Source organism: Carex rostrata, chromosome 4, assembly GCF_964058835.1.
Source record: "Carex rostrata chromosome 4, lpCarRost1.2, whole genome shotgun sequence".
Lineage (NCBI taxonomy): Eukaryota > Viridiplantae > Streptophyta > Magnoliopsida > Poales > Cyperaceae > Carex > Carex rostrata.
This window is the reverse complement of record NC_135921.1, coordinates 12944316-12968024: the sequence shown is the minus strand read 5'-3', so window position 1 is coordinate 12968024 and position 23709 is coordinate 12944316. Positions and strand designations below refer to the sequence as shown.

Below are 23709 nucleotides of genomic sequence, written 5' to 3'. Positions count from 1 at the left end.
AAGAATAAAGCCACTAAACAGTATTAATTGATGACCATCTCGATATTTGAAACGAATAATATCATTTTATTAGGAAAGAAGAGTTTGCTTTTACCAGCATCTGATTTATTTATTATCTTGTCAAACAAGAAATGCATTGCATTTATTTGGATCAGGAGAAATTTGACAATTTGTAAATCTCAACTTTTGGCTCAAAAGCATGTACTGCGACGACTACATGATATAAATATTATTTAAGCCGTTCTATTCAACAAAAGCACCGAATTAGATTCCTTTACTGTATATTATTTAAGTATATTTAATATTTGAGAGACAATAATCGAAACTTTACAACGAACAAATCAAAGCACATACACCCACCCAGCACCCACCCACCCACCAAATAATCTGTCTCAAATCTAATTAGTTTTAATTCCTCCGAAGCAAAAAGCCTTGCACATTTTTTAATTATCGCCTTTGCCCCACAAAATAAAATGCTTTTATATCTTAAAAAAAAAAAACACTCCTTGTTCGAATCAATACGGCCTTAGGCCGACGTAATTCCCCGGCGGGTCGTAGCTACAAACGCAGAATGTACCTCTCCCGCCGTCACAAACGACCATAGCGCAACCCACCCTCCGAGTATTCCTCCAAACGATTTGCGTGTAGTGGCCACACATGCCGTTGCACGAGTTTGTGTAGTAGTTGTATTGCGGCTTCTCTGCCACCCATGCAGCCACGCACTGCGCAGGGGTCCACCCGACCCCACTACCCCAGAACAAGTTCTCTCCATACGGACCATTCGAATGCTTCAGCTGGCAGTCACCGCGTCTTTGGTTGGCGTACCATTGTGCGTATGATGCTACACTTTGGTCCCACTTGAGCGACTTCAGCCCCAGCTCGGCACGGGCAATGTTGTGTGGAATCAAGAAATCATTCGGCCAGTATTGCGCCATGACAGTAACACTTTGAAGGGAGAGAATAAGAGAGAAGGCTAAAATGGGGATGAAAGGGGTGGTGGTATGGGACGTTGCCATGGTGATTGATTAGAGGTTCTAGTATGAAAAGGAAATGGTTTGGATTTGGGTTTCTTAGGTGTTTTATGGGGCCTATCTGAGTTGTGACCGTGAGCGTATATATATATGGATTGATTGGATTATTATTGGGAAATTTTTTATCAATAGAAATTATTAAATTCGTACGTACGGAAACAAAAAAAGTACTTGGATTGTAACAAATTTAGAAAAATATAATTTAATGAGTCCAATCCAAATATATGGATTGGTCTCAATGATCCAAATCCATAAATATATATATATATAGAGAGAGAGAGATGGGCTATGGTGCATTGCAATGCATAGGCATCTTTATGCATTTGACCATAAATCACCGATTCAAATTTCAAATGACCGATCCAAACCGTTCATTTTGTTCTCCATATTAATATGTGCTTGGAGACCAAATTTTACATTTTTTGGAATTTTTTTACTATTTATTAAGCCACTTTGAAAATTACTGATCCGGTGGTCCAAAATTTTTTACTGTTTTTACTGTTCACTCGAATTTTCAGATTTTCAATAAATCTAAAAAAATAGTAAAAAAATTCCAAAAAATATAAAATTTGGTCTCCAAGCACATATTAATATGGAAAACAAGATGAACGGCTTGGATCGGTTATTTGGACTTTGAATCTATGATTTATGGTCCAATGTACAAGGGTGACTATGCATTGCAATGCACCATAGCTCATCTCTCTCTCTATATATATATAGAGAGAGAGTGTGTGGCTAAGCTCAAATCGTTTACTCCTGAACTCAGGAACAAATGACTCGGTTCTCTAATTTTCGAAGTTCAAACGACCGATCCAAACCGTTAGATATTTAATCTATATTAAAATGTGTTTGGAGACAAAATTTTATATTTTTTGGAATCTTTTTACTATTTATTAAGATAGTTTGAAAATCGCTGTTTTTATTAAAAGTCTGCACCATAAAAAAACAGCGACTTTCAAACCATCTTAATAAATAGTAAAAAAATTCCAAAAAATATAAAATTTTGTCTCCAAGCACATTTTAATATAGATTAAACATCTAACGGTTTGGATCGGCCGTTTGAACTTTTAAAATCAGAGAACCGAGTCGTTTGTTCCTGAGTCCAGGAACAAACGATTTGAGCTTAGTCATTCTCTCTCTCTCTCTCTATATATATATATTTAAACGATAAAAAAGAAAAAAATTGTATGTCACATTTAATCTGATGCTAAGTGAATCTGACTCAATGAGTTAGATTCAATTTTTTTTTCTTTTGTAAAATTCGGTAGAGACCAATCCTTCTAACTTTTTCAAAAAAAAAAAAAAGTCTTGGATCATCATTGAAACCGATCCAATTTTTATCTGATTTTATGTGGCCTCTACATTCCAATTTTTTCATTCAATGTCTATCTTTTTATTAAAATAAAATATACTCATGAATCTGGACGATCCATATATTTGAATCGGACTCATTGAGTCAGATATTTTTAAATTTGTTACAATCTAAGTACTCTTTCTGTTTCCGTACGTACAAATTTTATAATTTCTATTGATAAAAAATTTCCTTATTATTGAGTTGTTAGCGGCAACACACCGTCCAGCATGCATGTTATGTGATCATTGAGGCATTATATTCGGTTAGGTCCACCTAAAGAGGTATAAGTTTTAAATGTCATCCATTGCAGATGAAGAGCAGTATTATTTTACTTTATTTTCTTATATATCCTGATCAATAAGAAATTAAAGACATTCTTTTCTATCTTATTGGAGCTAATCAGAATATTCATCATGCCAATCAGAATAGTTATATTTTTTTGGTTTGGGTGAATTAAAAAAATTTGATTAGTGACACTAATTTGCCTTGTGAATGAATTAGTCTTCAAAGAATTCTGATTTATGTTCAGTGTTAATATAGTTGTATTTTTGCTTTTCATGATAAAGATAAGAATAATTTACTTAGCTTTAATTATTAATAATAAAATTTTATTCGAATTTTAAACCTACAATCATCATCGAGGTCATTATTTTAATTTTATTTTTGAGTAAAGTTGAAGTCAAGATAACCCAACTAAATTAATATCTATAAGAAATATCACATATGAATTTTAAAATTTCAAATCTGTAACTTCTCATAACAGAGGACATTGTTTTCCACTAAATCTAATACTGATTCTTCGTAGAGGACATTATTGTACTATTATTTTTATACAATTGGATCTTTTTAATCATCTCATGCGCATCCAACCTTTTACGATAACTACAATTTGCCTTCTCAAATAATTATACACTAAAATATACTGAATCATGAGCTTCTTGTTTGAGATAAATAGTAACATAATAAATTGTTACTATTTATCTCAAATTATTAGAACAATCATTGAGTAGAACTAGGGTGATCTTAAGCTCACCAAGTTGTTTGGTGTTTGGTGAGCTTAACTCCAAAATCTATTAGATTAGCTTCAAACAATAAATTCAAACTGTTGAAACCAATTTACTTCACGAGTGATGAATATACATGTAAAGTTTTTAGAATTTCGAGTTAATTTTGTATAAAGTCAAGTGGTCAAAAAGTGTTAAAAAATGAATGCACTAAAAATGAATCTTTGCATGTAAATTTATCACTTGTAAAGTAGATAGATTTCAACAGCTTAAATTTGTCGTTTGAAATTGATATAATATATTTTGGAGTTAAGCTCACCAAACACCTTGGTGAGCTTAAGAACACCCTAGTTCTGCTCACAATCATTAATTAGTTCATATAATATTAGAACATCAGATCCAAGTTGAAATGTTACAAGACTTATATAATTATAGGTAAATTTTTACCATTAATCTTGCATATCAGGAAAAGTACTCAAAATATAAATATTCAAATTAACTGGAACAAATAATGGCAAAACTTAACCTAATCTAATCTAAATTCTGGTATTGTGGTCCTTTGCAATGCATACATAGGTCAGTGCTATGGATATTTTCATTTTTTTTAAATTTAAACACACAAGCACAATTATTCAACATGATTTTCATATGAATGGAGACCAAATTTTACATATTTTAGAATTTTCTTATTATTTTATTAAATTGGTAAAAAGATAGTAAGAAAAAGTTAGAAAAATATACATTTTATTCTATTTTTATTTTTACTTTTGAGTAAAGTTGAAGTCAAAATTCAGATGTCATCTAATCTAAAGATTCTCACACATCTAAAAACAGTGATATTTTATCTATCTAAAAAAATAATAAGAAAAAGATAGAAAAAATATAAAATTTTACATGTAAGTATATTTTCATACGAAAATCATATTCGGCAGTTTAGATGTATTCTTTAAACTTTGAAAACTGAGATATGATACCCATCTAGATATAAATCTAATGTTATTCTAAAGTAATCACATGACTATATTATTCCTATCACAACCGTTCAAATTTTTTCATGTGTGAATCTGAGGGTAAAATTTTTTTTTACCTGAATCTCAATAAAGTCAACGACTAAGATCAGAATAACATGGTCCTGTGTAGGGGTGGCAACGAGCTGTTAAAGAGCGAGCTAGGTCACACTCGTATTCGGCTTGTTGGTGTATCAAGTTGAGCGAGCGAGTTTGGATTTTAGGTTCCGAGCTAAAATTATTGCTCAAGACCGACTCGTGACTTCTTCGAGCGAGCCGAGCTAGCTCGTTACTAGCTTGGCATATTTATAATTTTGTATATTTTCTTTCCTGCTATATCTTAAATTTTCAAAACACATATTATCAATTATGGCTAAAACAAAATAATATTTATATAACTAATTACTGAGGAATACTCTTAATTCAATTATAATTAAGCAAATCAACTACTATAAATTAACTTTACAGCTAAATTCATACATACAAATATATCAAAATCCTAAATTCATACAAACATATTCACAGAATAAATTAATGCATATCAAATCAAACAAATTCATACAAATTAACTTAATTGCTTATAATTAATTCACACATATTCCATACAATATTACCAATCAACTTAAACACAGTCCAAAGTGCAATTGCCATAACATTGGCTATAACATTCATACACCATAATATCCCCAATCTGAAGTGAACGGATCCAATTAAACTATTAAACTATGTATATTAAATAGCTCGTTAACGACCGAGCTGGCTCGTGCCGAGCCAGGCCAAACTCAAACTCATTAATTCTGGCTCGAGTATGTAGCGAGCGAGCTAATTTTAACTCGATCCACTAACGAACGAGCTGTTATCGATCGAGTCACGGGCGAATACCAAGCGGGCCACGAGCTAGGAGCTTTTTTGCCAGTCATAGTCCTGTGATTCCTTTAAAATTACAGCAGATTTATTTCCTACACACCTGCGCATTGCAAATAACCGTAGCCACACATATTCATAAAAAAAAGGACATGAAGTAAAATTAAGCTTAAAATTTTCCCTTTTTACTTATAAAAAAAGGACAGTGTGCCATCGCGGGCCAATAATGCTATAATACTAGATTACTAGTACTAGGAAAATAGTTGTTTGGCCAGTTTGGGACCTACTTATTAAATTGTGCCGCAATGGGTGGACCTAACGCAGAAACAGTCCAATTGTGGTTAAAGAAATACAGAGCAGTTTCAAAAAAAAAAGAAAAAAAAAAAAGGCCTCTTATTTGTTCAATGATAGAGGAGGAATAAAAGTCAATACATGATATTTATATCGGTTTGGAAATATATTCTTGATTATTTTTACTCACCACCATTGGGCTTTCAGACTTCTAACAGCCTCATGGTAGTTACTATAGTGATAACTTAATAATTTACAAAAGATTCAACGGAATTAATAATCTGTGATTCATAAATAATTTGGATGTAATTCATGAATAATTTAAAATTATACATTGAGTCCGGACCAGAGATTTTAATTCCACAAGGGAGGCAAATATATATATATATATATATATATATATATAGAGTTAGGCTGGGGTGCTATGGATAACATAGTGGCCTCTATGTTACGGCTCAATATTCGAGTTTTCAAAATTCAAACGGTCGATCCGAACCGTTCATCTTATTCTCCATATTAATATCTGCTTGGAGACCAAATTTTATAATTTTCTGAATTTTTTTACTATTTATTAAGCCACTTTGAAAATCGCTAATCCAACGGTTTTACTGTTTTGTGCAGCCACCGTTGGATCAACAATTTTGTAAAATACTTAATAAATAGTAAAAAAATTCAGAAAAATGTAAAATTTGGTCTCCAAGCAGATATTAATATGGAGAATAAGATGAACGGTTCGGATCGACCGTTTGGATTTTGAAAACTCGAATATTGAGCCGTAGCATAGAGGCCACTATGCTATCCATAGCACCCCAGCCTAACTCTATATATATATATATATAGTAAGGTTACCATACATTGCAATGCATAGGCATTTTTGTATATTATACTATAAATCACCGGATTCAAAGTTCAAATAACCGATCCAAACCGTTCATCATTTTCTCCATATTAATATGTGTTTGGAAACCAAATTTTACATTTTTTGGAAACTTTTTATTATTTTTTTAGATTTATTGAAAATCATTGTTTTTCAGAAAAATCTCGACTATAAAAAAACAGTGATTTCAATAAATCTAAAAAAATAGTAAACAATTTTCAAAAAAATATAAAATTTGGTCTCCAAACACATATTAATATGGAGAACAAGATGAATGGTTTGAATCGATTATTTGGACTTTGAATTCGGTAATTTATAGTTCAATATACAAAAATGCCTATGCATTGCAATGTATTAGTTATTTTCTTGTGATAGAAACTGTACATCGTAATGTTCTTTATAGCCGTTGGATTTTTTTCCTAGCTTTGTTATTTTGATCAGATGGTGTACGGGCAAAAATTGTTCTTACAAGTTACAACTTTGTGCTCACATAATTTGTTACCTTTTAAAACATCAGCAGGTACAGATTGGTACAGATTTGTACCAGTTCTTTGGGTTTGGGTTTTGCATGAAACCCGGTATACCTTAAAATTTTCAGCAAAACCTCATAGATATTTCCAAGAAATCTCCAACATTTACAATCAGCAGTTTTGAAACTATAATTTTCAAATCGTGCTGAAGAAAACCTCAACAAAATTTAGCCCACCACCCCCCCCCCCCCCCCCCCCCCCCCCCCCCCCCCTCAAAAAAAAAAAAAAAAAAAAAAATCAAACTTGTAAATTTCTTAAAATTCCAAATCATACACATGCAATGTCTATTTAGAGCTAAACAATTAATTTCTCTGATTTTCATCCAATTCCAAGGGAACATCAGAAAAGCTTTGAAATTTTTTAGCATGTCACAAAAATAAAAAAAGTAGCCATATTAAATAACTCATATTAAAGCTCTACAAAGGCCATTAATTACAGTATTACACAAAATCAAACAAGGACAAGCATCTTAAAACAAATAGCTTGTAATTACGCAGATTTTATAAATTTCTGACCTTTGAAGAAAGTGCTCTTGTTGCCGAAATTTATATTTATACCATAATCTAAAAAAAAATAAACCAAAAAGCCATATTTTTTGGAGATAAAAAAAATACTTGGGTCGCCAATTCAATCTACAACTCCTAAAAAATAGGGCCTCTGATTGAATTAGTGGCCCGGGTTTTTTTAGAATTTCCCAATTTCAGGAGTGTTTTGGTTTATTTTAAAATTTTAAATGGTATTAATAAAAATTTCGGCCCTTGTTGAGCCAACTACTTTTGTGTTATTATCATTTTAAATCTAAAAAGTATCTTACAATTTTGAATCTAAATTGCTCAAAGATGAAATGACAGTTGTCGGTCTAAAATCATAAATTCAACACGTTCGTTTCTGATCAATTAATATTGGAGCTACAAGCTACTTTTAAACATACACACTTTGCAATTTTATAGCATCAAATTTGAGCAATCCAAATGACTCAACCAAAACAAATGGGCCTCCTAATGTAAACCCCAAACCCGGCCCATTTGTGACAAGGTCTATTTTGATCCACTGTTCACAGATCCACCAAACTCGAATCCGCTTAACCTTTCTCCTTTCTCCTCTTTCCGACTCCGACCACCGACTCTAACCCTAGAAGACTTAGATCCTTCTCTCCCCTTGCAATTCCTCGCCATGTCGAGGGAACAACCGAGCAGTAGTGGTGCAGGTAGTGGTATCTACAACCCGCCTGGGACTGTATCAGGCTCATTTACCTACTTTCCGGTACCTTTCCATCTCCAACAGAGCAATCCCCCCTCGGTAGTTACGCCTCCACGGCCTTATGCGGTACCTAATCCAGTAACGAATCCTACGTATAGCGTAGCTCCAGCTTCTGCTTCCTTCACGCCGTTACCCCAATACCACCAGGTTTTTCTTCCTTTCTTTACCTTTGCTGATTGCTGTTAAAAACCAATTTTACTGTTGTCTACAGTTCCCAGTGATCCTCGAGAAAGCTGTACCAATACAATTTTGTTGATAGTATTAACAATTTTGGGTCATTTTATATTTTCTGTAATCCAAACTTCAAATCCTTAAAAAAGTATTATAATGTATTCCCATTAGAAACCAGAAATACACAGATAGCTCGCAAAGATTAGAACTTAGAACTGTTATATTTTCCTTCCTCAAAAGTGCTAGGCATATTTTTATGCAGAAGTCTATAGAAGAGTGGCCTTACTCATACTGAACCTTCTTTAGAAGGCTATGTATGTATGATATATTGTATATTAAAGGAAATACATGATACTTTAATTCCCTTATTAAAGGAAATTCATGGTGTGGTTGTAGGCACATCAACTTTTTCAGAGAGATGCACAGACGATCACACCGGAAGCATTAGAGAGTGTGAAGGCAGCACTGGCAAACAGTGAAGTGGAGCACAAGGCTGAGGCCAAAAAGAAGGCGGTCCCACGTAAGGCTGCAGGCCATACCTGGGAAGACCCCACTCTTGCTGAATGGCCAGAGAGTAAGTACAATACACATTTTCTGTACACCTTGTGTACCAGCTATTGCCATCCATGCCCACTGTTTCAGAAATCGTGGTGTTTGTCTCTTACCTTGCAATTTCTAACATTCAGATGATCTGAGCCTTGACCAATATCTTGCCCCTAAGAATTTTGAGTTGTCAAATGCCCTGAACATGAGATGACCTGAAGCGACTATCCTAGATTTTGAACCAACTAAGACATAACATAGCCTGGACCGGTTGACCAGAACTGACCTGACTAACCTGACCTGATTTTAGTCATATTGACTATTGTGGTATGCTGCAGTTAAATTTGATTTCTTCTAGCCTTTATTTTTTGTCTGATTTTTTTTTTGCTTGTTAATTCTTGTTATATGCAGATGATTTCAGGTTATTTTGTGGAGATCTCGGAAATGAAGTCAATGATGATGTTCTTACAAAGGCCTTCTCGCGATTTCCCCACTTCAACATGGCCAGGGTGGGTCCCGCACTCCTGCTTATATTCTGCTTCTCTATGCCTTATTTTTTCTTTCCCTTTCCGTTTTGATTTCTGAATTTTCATATGATATTTAAGATGCTGATAATTTGTTGTAGGTGATAAGAGATAAGAGGACAGGAAAAACCAAAGGGTATGGATTTGTTAGTTTCTCCAACCCGTCAGACCTTGCTGCTGCAATAAAAGAAATGAACGGTCAGTATACATATGCATTTTTTTCTTTTGCATTTATTTGTGTAGCATCTTCTTCCGTTTGTATCATTGGTTTGGTGAGTTTAATCTTTGTTTATAATTAAGGAACAAGGCAGGGTTCTGGAACTCTCATATGAAGTTCTTAAATTCATGTGTTAGCTGAATTTTGACTTCCGAGATAAAATATACTTCTAACATGCCTTTGCATATTTCTCAATAGGAAAATATGTCGGTAACAGACCTATCAAATTGCGCAAGAGCAATTGGAAGGAGAGGACTGATGTGGAGGCTATGGAAAGACACAAGGTAATCTTGTTTATGTTTATTCTCATTTAAAGTAAACCTTTTCTGGTCTTTAAGGGTTGTAGATGCTTATATTCTTTTTCTTAATATCTTTTCTAGAATCACCCCCAGAAGAAACAAAAGATGCAAAAGAAAAGTATCCTGCACAAGTGAAGCTGGGAAAGCTAATATGAGACTTTTGACAGCGAAATTTGCAAAAAAATGCTTCATTTTTTTTTGCCTGTTGAGAGAATTTCCAAATGGTGATTAGGTATATTGAGGAGTTACTACACAGAAAATTCCAAATTCTGATAAAAAAAAAAAGTGATATGAAGACCCGTTTCACAAGGCGACCAAACTTGTAGGTGTTTGAGTAACCGTTTTAGCTCTCGTGGTAAATCAGGATCAATTACGCCGTTCCCGTAAACAAGTAGTTCTCCTCTTATTGTATTATTGTCTTATCCTTATTACATTGAGTTTCTATTTCTAAACATCCTTTCGTTTATTTATGATGTCCTGGTTGCTGTAATGTAAATGACTGTGCCTGGAAGGGATAAATTATCAGGGTTTGATAGATTTGCTGTTGTTTACTGATTATCATCCAATATTTAAAAATAGAATTCATCACTGTGCTTTGTTCATGTGAACTATAATTTCAAGTAGGACAATTAGACTGATCAAATTTGCAACCCAAATTATGATGGAATTAGCCATTGAAGCTTAACACGCAATAAACGTTCACACCCAATCTTGTATGGATTGCAAATTAATTTAATGGTAAACATAAACACGGTGTATTTGACAAAATGCAATAGGGGTGAAGCCCCTAACTTAAATTTATTGGAAAATATCAAGGTTCTAAATAGTGTTTATAGCGGCATAGCGGGGAGACAAAAAAAAAAAAGCTTTAGTGAATAGCGCAGCTATAGCGGAAGCTATCATAAATAGCGTTTTCTTATTTCAAAAATTATATTTTATATTTCTACTAATAGTAAACATGTCTCATCAAGAAAAAAAAAACACCAAATTGATTAAGAAGTTATAATATTCATATTGAAATTCAATTTCTCACGGACAAAGTCCCTAGGCATTGTTTTAATTTTTCATTTTTGGAAAACCCAACAATAATGCATAATACAAAATTTAATTGATATAGCGGTATAGTCCGCACATGTTCCATTATATTGATATAGTTTGATAAAGTAAAAAAAAAGCCCATCTGGACATTAACGTCCATTAAAATTGCAAAATCATAAGCCAATGTAGCATAGCGGACCGCTATTGCCGCTACGCGCTACACGCTATAGCGGACCGCTATTAGTGCTATAGCGGCCGTAGCTCGATTAGCGCAGTTTTACCCCGTAGCTTAGCTTTCTAGGTCCAAAACCGCTATAGCTAGCTATTTAGAAGCTTGGAAAATATACAAGACATTAAACAATAGAACTCGTGAAACTAAATAAACTGTTAAAAATATAGTAACAAGCATAATTCTTGGACCATTGTAAAAGCTAAGAATTAGTTCAGTCAATATCGGCCCACAGTAAGTGTCACACCCCAAATCCACCGGGTCTGACAGCCTGCCGCGTGTATAAATCAAGCGTCACATATACACGCAAGGCAGTGGATCTTTTTATATGCATTACCAATATTCTCACTCGCTGCGTCCGTAATATAAACCTGAAAATAATCGGGAGGGTGGGGGTGAGAATAAATCCTCAGTGCGAAATTTGCCACAGTTTAGATTATTGGACTTGCAATCAAACTCTATATTCAATAATGAAACCCAAACAATAACAATGCAACAGTATATAAGAAAACATAAATAACAGAATGCCACTACTCGACAACAGTTAATCAACCTGAAACACAGTTTACGGAATTTCAATATGGATTTCAAAACACAACATCTATTTTGGCTTAACTCGATTCCTAACTCAGTTCATTAGGGCTGGTAGCAATTACAGATGTTCTTTCGAGCTGAACCGTTATCAAACCCACATCTGTAGGGTTACAAGCGCCTACAGATGGCCAACCAAGCTGAACCTTTATCGGACACCCATCTGCAATTGCTGTTTGGCTTAACCATTTCCTAAGGTTCGGTTACAAGTCACCAATACAGGTCAACTTGACACAAATGCAACACACGGAATCAAAGTTACCTATACAGGTCAACTTTGCTAAATCTCAAGCAAATATATCTCAAAGCCACACATACAGGTTAGTCTCACAAAATCATAACACATGGTCAACGGATAGCTCACCGTCACCTTATCCAGCCACTTTAACAGGTCGGTCTGGCAAATCCATAACAGGTCAAACGCATAAGTCAGCAGCGTCACCCTATCCAGCCACCTAAACAGGTCGGTCTGGCAAATTCTAACAGGTCAAACGCATAAGTCAGCAGCGTCACCCTATCCAGCCACCTAAACAGGTCGGCCTGGCAAATTCATAAACACCGGTCAACGGATAGGCCACCGTTACCTTAACCAGCCACCTAAACAGGTCGGCCTGGCAGATTCATTCACAACAAGAACAATTCATAGAACTAAACAATTAATAACCGTACCAACATGCCAATCAACCTTAACCAAAACCATTCAATCCTTCTCATTTATGCAAGAATCAATATGCAGTATGAATTCCAAAATATGCAACAATTAATCATTCAACATGACAAACGAATAAACAGTTTAATTCCTGAAAATAAAGTATCAAACAAGTCCAAGAATCCCGCACCTTTATTATGACGAGCGTACCGCTTAATTTAAAGATCAGGCGTCTCGAATTGCCTCGCGAAATCTGGCTCGATTGAGCCTACACCTATATTATACGATTACTTGGTTTAGTTCGGATACATTCTCAAAACTTAGATTCCAAAAGCCGTCTTTCAATTCGTCAATTCTTTTATACCTTTCGGCTCATTTATAATCATTTTAATTAAAGTCCAATTCCAACTTTACATATACACATCATGTCTTATTCATTTCAATTCGATTCAAGTATATCCCAACCGCAAAGTCATGGCTATCATTCATATAAATTCACATCTTTTTCATATTGGTCCTCAATTAATATAGTTTCACACAATGGTGTCTACTTTGCAATTCAACCATTTTTATTCCTCTTTATACCTTCCTGACCATAATCTTATTTCAAGTGCCAAATCAAGGTCCAATTCATAAATCATATACATAGCCAGCCACCATTTCCTACAAATAAATTTCTTACATTTTAGCTCCTTTAATTCATACAAATCACAATGGCTATACCTTTTACATTTCCGACCCTTAATAAAAATCATTTGCAACATAGCCCCTTATACTTAATTTATTCTAACAATTCGATCGAGTCGGGAAAATCAACAACCCGTACTTGATAATTAATAAATCACTTCCTACGACATTATTCAATTCATCAAAACACAAATCAAGAATTTTAGAAATTAACCGAAGGAGAAAATGTCGAAAGAAATTGATCGGGTCCGAGGGTTTCGTCTCGCCTTGCGGCCACCTCACTCGAGCACAAGCAAGCACCATAGCACCAAGGCAGCACCAATCAAACACCGGCACGGCTCAGCACCATAACCCTAATTTCTAGGGTTTCTCGAAAGCTCACAAAAATCAGCGGCAATTGTGAAGAATCTGAAATATTTGTTACACGGGTCAGAGAGAGAGGGGAGAGAAGGATTTTCTGGTGGGGCCGCGGGTCAGCGGGTCTTTGCGGGTTAGGGTTGTGACGGGTGGGGAAGAGAGGCGGGAAAAGAGAGAGAGAGGGGGCGGGCTGGTCTGGCGGGTTGGACCGAGAAGAGGGCGTAGGGCGGCGGCGGCGCTGCTGGCCGTGGCAGCGGCGGAAGAGGGAGGGGGCGGGGCCCCTTGGTTTGGCGTAGAAGAGAAACAGAGGGGGGGAATGGGGGGGTCTGTTCTGTGTCACGTAGAGGGAGGGAGAGGAGAGAAAGAGAGAAAGGAAATTAAATGGGCTGCTTTGAGATCCGTGCTGGATCAGATGAGTGGTTGATATCATTCAACACTTTAAATTATAACATTTAAGATCCGTGTTGAGATAGATCTAAGGGTTCACAAAATTCTGAAATTCAAGTATAGTCTCATTTAATTGATTTATGGTCCGTTTCTTTTATAAATTCGAATCGAATTTTCGTAAAACTTTACGATTAAATTCGTATGTATATTTCGGGCCTTTATTTGTCAATTTAAAATCTAAATAATTCGTTATCAAACAATATATATATATATATCAAATCAAATCCTAAAATTCATAATTGAATGAAATTCGTAAGTTTTATATTAATCTTATTGGTACAATAATTTTGTATATTTATTCTCCTAATTAGAACTCAATACAACTATTTATTTTATGTTTTAACCCTCTAAATTTTAATGTACATAATTTTATGATTCATTTATTTTTTCAAAATTTTAGTTTCGTTTTAGTTAATTAACTTTCTATTTAAGCCAAAAGATTGATTTATCAATTTAATCAAGTTTTAAAATTTCTGAATGTAACAGTAAGGGCCTGTTCGATCGTTTACTGTGCGCGTGGGTAAAAAAATTCACTCTGACTTTATGAAAATTAATTCACACGCACAATATTTCGCCCATTCAAAATTTATATTTTCATTTCCATTCCCGTTCCCTTTAGATGGCCGAACAGGCCCTAAAGGAACTTAGCCTCCGGTCCATTTAACTGTTGTTGTCCTTGTAAACTTGGGGCATGCAGGTTCATTTATAGACTTGCAGTGTTGTAAATAACATTAAGCGCTTGTTGGACGGACAAAGTACTGCTAAGTGATTAATCACAAATAATCGGTTGCTTGATCGGAAAAATTTGTGACAATTTGATCACCGCCAATGATTAATCAGCCAAAATCAATCTAAATGGCTGCTTTTTTCAACACTGGTGTCAACAACAAGGATGCAAAATAATTTATATACGATGAGATAATAACTAAATTTTAATTTAGACCGTTGTTATAAATTAGTACGAATTTTACAACCGACCATTGTTATTAAACTTATGCCATAAATTTCAATCAAATTCGTTCTCTATCATGCTCGATCTCGGACCCAGAAGTGAATATCCACTTGTAAGGATTTTCTCTCCATGCCAAGTTTTCCCTTGTTCAAGTCTGTTTCGTTTGTCTTTTAGTTTTTTATAGTTCAGATGAAATTATTTATCATAATTTATAATTTATGATAAAATCGAACCTTATTATTATTATTTTCAAAACACAAGGGCTGTTTTTGTTCTGCAACAGTGATATCTCCTCTATATTATGCATGTTAATTTATATTGACTGTCCTTAAACTGTAACAGTTGTGATTGATTGATCTAAATTCGAATTGAATCTGATCCCTTCAAACAAATAATCTACCTTCCTTTGATTAAATACACCTTTTCTATATGTGTAGAAGTCTATTTTAATGAAAATTATACCCGCCACTCGTGTTGCTACACATATTGTCACATGTAATATTGAAAAGATCGAACCTGCTCCTCCCCGATGCCTCCTTTGGGTCTCTCCACAGCACGAGAGCCCTCTCTTTCTTTCGTCGCACTTTTCTGAAACCCTAGCCGCACCTTCTACTTGTTTCAGATCGGACCTGCTCCTCTACCTCTAACTTCTTTTCGATCGGACCTGCTCCTCCACCTCTGACTGACTCCTCTCCTAGATCGAACATTTATTAAAGAAAAAATAATTTAGAGCACAAAGTTGGAGGCGGCGTCACGTGCTGTGTCTCGACCTCCCTCCTCCTGCTTCGTCGCTGTCCATGCATCTGCCTCCTCTTCTTATTAGAGTTCGCTACTTTTTAAATGCTAAAGCTTAAAATTAATCCTCATGATTGAAATAGGCTAACTTAGCACATCTATATCACTAAGATTATAAACTCCACCGCCCATAACCAGAATCAAGGCTCGCACTACACTTGATCGGATGGCAACATAAGAGTGTGGTTGCAACACTAATACAACGCTCCAATTAAAGACCTTTGCAGCACACTAGTATGGTATCTCCATGTGACAAGAGAAGATGGTAGTTGTAACCCTAATACAACACTTTAATTAAAGGTTTTTACAGCACACCAGTAGCGTCTACAGTGACAACAGAAGAGGGTAGTTGTAACCCTAATACAACACACCAATTGAACGTCTTTGTAGCACACTAGTAATGTCTCCAGATGGACAGAGAAGAGGCTAGTTGTAACTCTAATGAAACGCTCCAATTGAAGGCCTTTGCAGCACACTAGTATAGTGTCTCCAGATGGCAAGAGAAGTGAGTGGTCGCAATAGTAATACAATACTCCAATTGGAGGTCTTTGTAGCACCCTAGTAGTGTCTCCAAATGACAAAGGAAGACTGTAGTTGCAAATCTAATACAACACTCCAATTGAAGGCCTTAACAGTACAATAGTAGTGGCTCTAGATGGCAAAAGAAGAGGGCCGTTACAACCCTAATACAACACACCCGAAGGTCTTTGCATCACACTAGTAATGTCTCTAGATGGCAACATAAGAGGGTTGTTGCAACCCTAATATAACACTCCATTTGAAGGTCTTTGTAGCACTCTAGTAGTGTCTCCACATGACAACAAAAGAGGGTGGTCGCTGAAGGATGTGTGTTTTGAAAGTTATCTTTTAATAATAATTTATGTGTTGTTCATGATTTTATTACGAATGTTATTATTCTTGTTCCTTGAGATTTATATGTTATATCTTTGGAAATATTCAAGAAAATGCTCTTGGTCTTGAATCATAGAACTCCTAAGATGAGAAACATTTAATCACTAAATAAGTTCACGATTGTGATAATTAAGGAGGAACATTAATTACCGAGGAAGATTGTCATGTAGATTAAAGTACATTGAAGTTTTAGGTACTACCAAACGAAGAGTTCTACTTGCAGAAATAAAAGGAACACGTATGACACATGCTACATTTCAATTGAAAGAAAAACAAGAAAAATCTTTTCATCAATATAGTACTATACCAGGTATAAGAGAATCTATAGATGAAATATTACAAAATCTCAAGACAATTGTCTTGAAAAGCCTCACCAATCAAGTTATCAAAGCATCGATATCGATTTCGGAGAGTGGTCCAATGCTTTTTAAATATAAATGTTGATAAATGATTATCATTTAATTACATGAATATATAAAAATGTGTATTTTATATATTGAACATGACCTAAATGAATGAAACATTATATGGATTGTGTTTTGTGTCATTAATGTTTTAATTGTGTCTTTAGACTTAGATATGAGATGTGTAGATTTTTCACATGAGAAGTATATAATGTGATTACTATTTAAATACTGTCTTAAGATAGGAATGAAATAGTAGTTCGTTGTGTACAACTTGTGCGGGAAAAATTTATATGTAAATATTATCATTGTCCCTCAATTTGAGTTATGATATTACTAGGCTCTTTGGTAAAGTGAAATTATATCACATGCAATATAACTGATGTAGTTATAATTATAATTCACTTGAGAGACCAATAAAACAAATATAATGCAAAAATGACACGATCCTATTTTGCATATTATTCATAATATCATGTGATAAGGATAGACACGAAATTAGTGGATTGAGTAAATGATTACTATATTGTTCGGATAACTATAATGTAATGATAAAATCTCTTATAGTCAATAATATAAAGTTTATATTATTGCCAATATGACATAGATCCTCTATACGGTCACACCAACTGAAGAGAAACAACAAGTATTTTACATTTCATAGTGATGTATAAGATAAAATACATGAGATGAAATGCTAAAATAAAATGTCATAATATGACATGCTTAGACCATAAATAAATTTATGAAGTTATGCAAATATTATTTAGTATAATGTTTGAATGCATTATAAGAATAATATAAATATTGTATAATAGAATAAAATGAATAATATTATTTGTTCATAAATTAATTTATTAAACCAATTATAATATGGGATTAAAGAGAGCATAAAATGACAAAACAAGGCTAGTGGCATATGTGTGATTAATTTAAACATTACACAAATAGTTGCCCCAGTCCTTGCCTATTTAAGGGGGTGTAATTAAGAAAAATACACACTAATTTTCTGCTATATACCCGAGCCAAAATTCTCTCTTTGAGCAGCCATATTTTTCCTCTTTCTCCTTGGCCGAAATTTGTGGGGATTGCTCCTAGGGCGAAATTCTCTCATCTCTTCTTGCTAGGTGGTTGGATCTAAGCCTTGAACTCCACATACATCTATTTAATAAGTGTAGTAGTTCGTTGTTTAGGTTCAAGGTGAACCAAGAGGTGCTTCCAAAAGAACGACGGTTTCAAGAGATCTAAAAGAAAAATCGACTTCCCTCTAACAAGAGATTTGACAATTTCTTTAGGTATGAATTCTTATCTCATCTTATGTGAGAAATAAATTTATTTAATTTTATTTGAAGCACATGAGATGCTAGAAGAATTTATTTAATGTAATATTGCTTGCAATTGTCATACAAATGAGATATGTTATGTATTGAGTTAAAAAAAATTTGATTTTTATCCTCTTGACATACACATGAAATTTCTACAGTGGTATTAGAGCTTTGACTTATTTTTATGACAATTAGACTATTTAATTAGTGCTAATTTAATTGCACAAGTATTTGGTTAACTATCTCTCAAGTTTCTTGTTCATAGATCTGTTAATTTTTGTTCATAAGGCATTAAATTATTTTGGTACTTGTTTGTATCAGGAATTTTTATTGATCTAAATTTTTTACATTAGTGTATGATATGTAGAAAGACATTCTAAAATAAAATAGGGAGTTTAGACCGTTTTATTAAGATAAACAAAAATAACAAAACAAGTACAGCGCAGTAGTTTCTGTACTCAGTTTTTCTGTTTTTGTTAAGATTCAAAATATCATATCTAGAATTTGGCTGAATGGATTTTTGTGTGCCACCTATCATTAGAAATATAATTAAGTCTGGTTTCTGAAAAACTATAGTTTACAATACAAAAATATTACGGATTTTGTGTGAAATTACAAATTACAGAGACAACTACAACCTGTTTTCAGAAAAGGAACACGAGATTGAAATGTAATTTTTTCACAAACTAATAAACATTTTTTTTCCAGAAAGGTGCTTAAGTATAGTTTTGAAAAATATATGGTTAGAATTTTAGTTCGAAACATACAATCTTGGGCATAGAAAATATTGACTGCTGCACAGCAGACCAAAACTGAAAATTTTATAATTTTTAGTCTTACCATCTTGAAATATTAATTTTTCAGAAGGGCTATTTTGCAAGATCTGTAATATTAGATCTCATTCAAATTTAGGACAGATTAAGAATGAATTAATTATGAATTAATGACACTAAAGGTTTTAATTAGCTATAATGGCAATTAAGAATGAGTTAATGACATTAACGATAATTAATTGACAATAACTGATAATTAATGACAATCAATGACATTAATGATATTTTATTGACAATAAATCACATTAAATGAATAAATGGTTATTCAATTGAAATCCTTTTTAGGATTTAAAATAATTTAGATGAATTAAGAAATTGAGAGATATATGCTTAACTAAATAAGATTGAAAAGTGCGGTAATATTATACATATGTGCTAACCTTCTTATGAGTTGTAAACGCTTTATTATCTTGCCATATAAAAACACTACTAGAGTGTTCCAAACACCTTCAATTGAATTGTTGTATTAGGGTTATAAATGCCCTATTATTTTGTCATATGGAGATACTACTAGAGTACTCCGAACACCTTCAATTGGTGTGTTGTATTAGAGTTGTAAATTCTCTATTATCTTACCATATAGAGACACAAATAGAGTTCTCCAAACACCTTCAATTGGAGTGTTTTATTAAGGTTGTAAATGTTCCACTATCTTGCTTTATAGAGACACTACTAGAGTGCTCCAAACACCATCAATTGGAATGTTGTATTAGGGTTGTAAATGTTCCATTATCTTGCCATATAGAGACACTACTAGAGTGCTCCAAACAACTTCAATTGGAGTGCTGTATTAGGGTTGTAAATGCTCTATTATCTTGCAAGATAGAGACACTTCTAGAGTGCTCTAAACACCTTCAATTGGAGTATTATATTAGGGTTGTAAATATCATATTATCTTGCCACATAGAGACACTACTAGCGTGCTCCAAACACCTTCAATTGGAGTGTTGTATTAGGATTGTAAATGTCATATTAAATTGCCAGATAGAGACACTACTACAGTGCTCCAAACACCTTCAATTTGAGTGTTGTATTAGGGTTGTAAATGCTCTATTATCTTGCCAGAGACACTACTAGAGTGTTCCAAACACTTTCAATTGTAGTATTGTACTAGAGTTGTAAATGCCCTATTATCTTGCCACATACAGACACTACTAGAATGCTCCAAACACCTTCAATAGGAGTGTTGTATTAGGCTTGTAAATCCTCTATTATCTTGCCATATAGAGACACTACTAGAGTGCACCAAACACCTTCACTTGTAGTGTTGTATAAGGGTTTTAAATACTCTATTATCTTGCCAGATAGAGACACTACTAGAGTCCTCCAAACACCTTCAATTGGAGTGTTGTATTAGGGTTGTAAATACCCTATTATCTTGTCATCTGGAGACACTATTAGAGTCCTCCAAACCCCTTTAATTGGAGTGTTGTATTAGGGTTGTAAATGTGCTATTATCTTGCCACACAGAGACACTACTAGAGTTCTCCAAACACCTTCAATTGGAGTGTTGTATTCGAGTTGTAAATGCCCTATTATCTTGCCAAGTAGAGACACTACTAGTGTGCTCCAAACACCTTAAATTGGAGTGTTGTATTAGGGTTGTAAATGCCCTATTATCTTGCCAGGTAGAGACACAACAAGAGTGCTCTAAATACATTCAATTGGAGTGTTGTATTTGAGTTGTAAATGTCATATTATCTTGCTACGTAACGATACAACTGGAGTGGTCCAATCACCTTCAATTCGAGTGATGTATTAGGTTTGTAAATGCCCTATTATATTGCCATATAGAGACACTACTAGAGTGCTCCAAACACCTTCCATTGGAGTGTTGTATTAGGGTTACAAATGCCATATTATCTTGCCATATAGAGACACTACTACAGTGCTCCAAACACCATCAATTGGAGCATTATTACGGTTGTAAATTCACAATTATCTTACCATATAGAGACACTACTAGAGTGCTCCAACTTCCTTTGGAGTGTTGTATTAGGGGTATAAATGCCTTATTAAGTTGCCATATAGAGACACTGTTAGAGTGATCCAAACACCGTCAATTGAAGTGTTGTATTATGGTTGTAAATACCCTATTGTGTTGCCATCTTCAGACACTACTAGAGTGCTCCAAAAACCATGAATTGGAGTGTTGTATTATGGTTTTAAATGCCCTATTATCTTATCATATAGGGACACTACTAGAGTGCTCCAAACGCCGTCAATTAGAGTGTTGTATTAGGCATGTATATACTCTGTTATCTTGTCATATAGAGACACTACTAGAGTTTTGCAAACACCTTCCAAGTGAGAGTTGTATTATGGTTGTAAATGCCCCATTATCTTGCCATATAGAGACACCACTAGAGTGCTCCAAACACCTTCCATTGAAGTGTTGTATTAGCATTGTAAATGCCCTATTGTCTTGCCATATGGAGACACAATTAGATTGCTCCAAACACCATCAATTTGCGTGTTGTATTAGGGTTGTAAATGCTTTATTATCTTTCCAGATAGAGACACTTCTAGAGTGCTCCAAACACCATCATTTGGACTATTTAATTAGGGTTGTAAATGCCCTACTATCTTGCACATAGAGACACTACTAGAGTGCTGCAAGCACCTTCAATTGGAGTGTTGTATTAGAGCTGTAAATGCCCAATTAAATTGTCATCTGGAGACACTACTAGAGTGCTCCAAACACCTTCAATTGAGTGTTGTATTAGAGTTTTAAATCCGCTTTTATCTAGCCATATAAAGACACTACTAGAGTGCTCCAAACACCTTCAATTGGAGTGTTGCATTAGAGTTGTTAATGCCCTATTATCTTGCCATGTAGAAACACTACTAGAGTGCTCCAAACACCTTCAATTGGAGTGTTGTATTACGGTTGTAAATACCCTATTGTGTTGCCATCTTCAGACACTACTAGAGTGCTCCAAAAACCATCAATTGGAGTGTTGTATTAGGGTTCTAAATGCCCTATTATATTGTCATATAGGGACACTACTAGAGTGCTTCAAACACCTTCAATTGGAGTGTTGTATTAGGGTTGTAAATGCTTTATTATCTTGTCATATAGAGACACTACTAGAATGACCCAAAAACATTCAATTGTAGTATTATATTAGGGTTGTAAATGCTCTATTGTCTTGCCATCTAGAGACACTACTAGAGTGCTCCAAACACCTTTAATTGGAGAGTTGTATTACGGTTGTAAATCCCTTTTTTTTTGCCATATAGAAACACTACTAGAGTGCACCAAACACTATCATTTGGAGTGTTGTATTAGGGTTGTAAAAGCTCTATTATCTTGCCATATAGAGACAATACTTTAGTGATCCGAAAACTTTCAATTGTAGTCTAGTATTTGGGTTGTAAATGCTCTATTATCTTGCCATATAGAGACATTTCTAGAGTGCTCAAAACACCATGAATTGGAGTCTTATATTAGGGTTCAAATGCCCTATTATCTTGTCATATAAGGATACTACTAGAGTGCTCCAAACACCATCAATTGGACTGTTATACTAGAATTGTAAATGCTCTATTATCTTGCCAAATAGAGACACTACTAGAGTGCTCCAAAAACCATCAGTTGGAGTCTTGTATTAGGGTCGTAAATGGCCACTCGTCTTGCCATATAGAGACAAAACTATAGTGCTTAGGGTTATGAATGCCCTATTATCTTATCATATAGGGACACTACTAGAGTGCTCCAAACGCCGTCACTTGGAGTATTGTATTAGGCATGTAAATACTCTGTTATCTTGTCATATAGAGACACTACTAGAGTTTTGCAAACACCTTCCAAGTGAGAGTTGTATTACGGTTGTAAATGCCCCATTATCTTGCCATATAGAGACACCACTAGAGTGCTCCAAACACCTTCCTTTGCAGTGTTGTATTAGCCTTGTAAATGCCCTATTGTCTTGCCATATGGAGACACAATTATATTGCTCCAAACACCATCAATTGGCGTATTGTATTAGGGTTGTAAATGCTTTATTATCTTTCCAGATAGAGACACTTGTAGAGTGCTCCAAACACCATCATTTGGACTATTTAATTAGGGTGGTAAATACCCTATTATCTTGCACATAGAGACACTACTAGAGTGCTGCAAACACCTTAAATTGGAATGTTGTATTAGAGTTGTAAATGCCCTATTATCTTGTCATCTGGAGACACTACTAGAGTGCTCCAAACACCTTCAATTGGAGTGTTGTATTAGAGTTTTAAATGCGCTTTTATCTTGCCATATAGAGACACTACTAGAGTGCTCCAAACACCTTCAATTGAAGTCTTGCATTAGAGTTGTTAATGCCCTATTATCTTGCCATGTAGAAACACTACTAGAGTGCTCCAAAAACCTTCAATTGGAGTATTGTATTAGAGTTGTAAATGCCCTATTTTCTTGCTAGTTGGAGACACTACAAGAGTGCTCCAAACACCTTCAATTGGAGTGTTGTATTGGGGTTGTAAATGCTCTATTATCATGCAATATAGAGACACTAC

At 34.5% G+C, this 23709-nt stretch overlaps 2 protein-coding genes and 1 long non-coding RNA gene across 3 annotated transcripts; 1 reads left to right on the top strand and 2 right to left on the bottom strand.

The window, feature by feature from the left end:
- Window positions 1-282: 282 nt before the first annotated feature.
- On the bottom strand, window positions 283-1108 carry LOC144552730 (pathogenesis-related protein PR-1-like). Its single transcript, XM_078300724.1, has one exon. The coding sequence runs from the start codon at window positions 1014-1016 to the stop codon at window positions 516-518; it is 501 nt and encodes a 166-aa protein (XP_078156850.1). The 5' UTR covers window positions 1017-1108; the 3' UTR covers window positions 283-515.
- Window positions 1109-8027: 6919 nt separating this feature from the next.
- On the top strand, window positions 8028-10507 carry LOC144553448 (RNA-binding (RRM/RBD/RNP motifs) family protein). Its single transcript, XM_078301620.1, has 6 exons — window positions 8028-8365; window positions 8786-8963; window positions 9344-9441; window positions 9558-9654; window positions 9872-9957; window positions 10054-10507. Exons 1-6 carry the CDS (start codon window positions 8132-8134, stop codon window positions 10105-10107), a joined length of 747 nt encoding a protein of 248 aa, XP_078157746.1. The 5' UTR covers window positions 8028-8131; the 3' UTR covers window positions 10108-10507.
- A 598-nt stretch (window positions 10508-11105) lies between these two features.
- LOC144553406 (uncharacterized) lies at window positions 11106-13852 on the bottom strand. Its single transcript, XR_013511366.1, has 3 exons — window positions 13381-13852; window positions 12670-12753; window positions 11106-11610 (listed from the first exon to the last, which is right to left on the bottom strand). It is a non-coding gene; the product is annotated as an uncharacterized LOC144553406 (long non-coding RNA).
- Between the last annotated feature and the right edge of the window lie 9857 nt (window positions 13853-23709).

Bases quoted from the DNA above. Each gene is read 5' to 3' on its own strand.
- LOC144553448 (XM_078301620.1), top strand. From the start codon at position 8,132: ATGTCGAGGGAACAACCGAGCAGTAGTGGTGCAGGTAGTGGTATCTAC. The intron at 8,964-9,343 runs GTAAGTACAATA...TGTTATATGCAG, and splicing joins TCTTGCTGAATGGCCAGAGA to ATGATTTCAGGTTATTTTGT. The intron at 9,442-9,557 runs GTGGGTCCCGCA...AATTTGTTGTAG, and splicing joins CCCACTTCAACATGGCCAGG to GTGATAAGAGATAAGAGGAC.
- LOC144552730 (XM_078300724.1), bottom strand. From the start codon at position 1,016: ATGGCAACGTCCCATACCACCACCCCTTTCATCCCCATTTTAGCCTTC.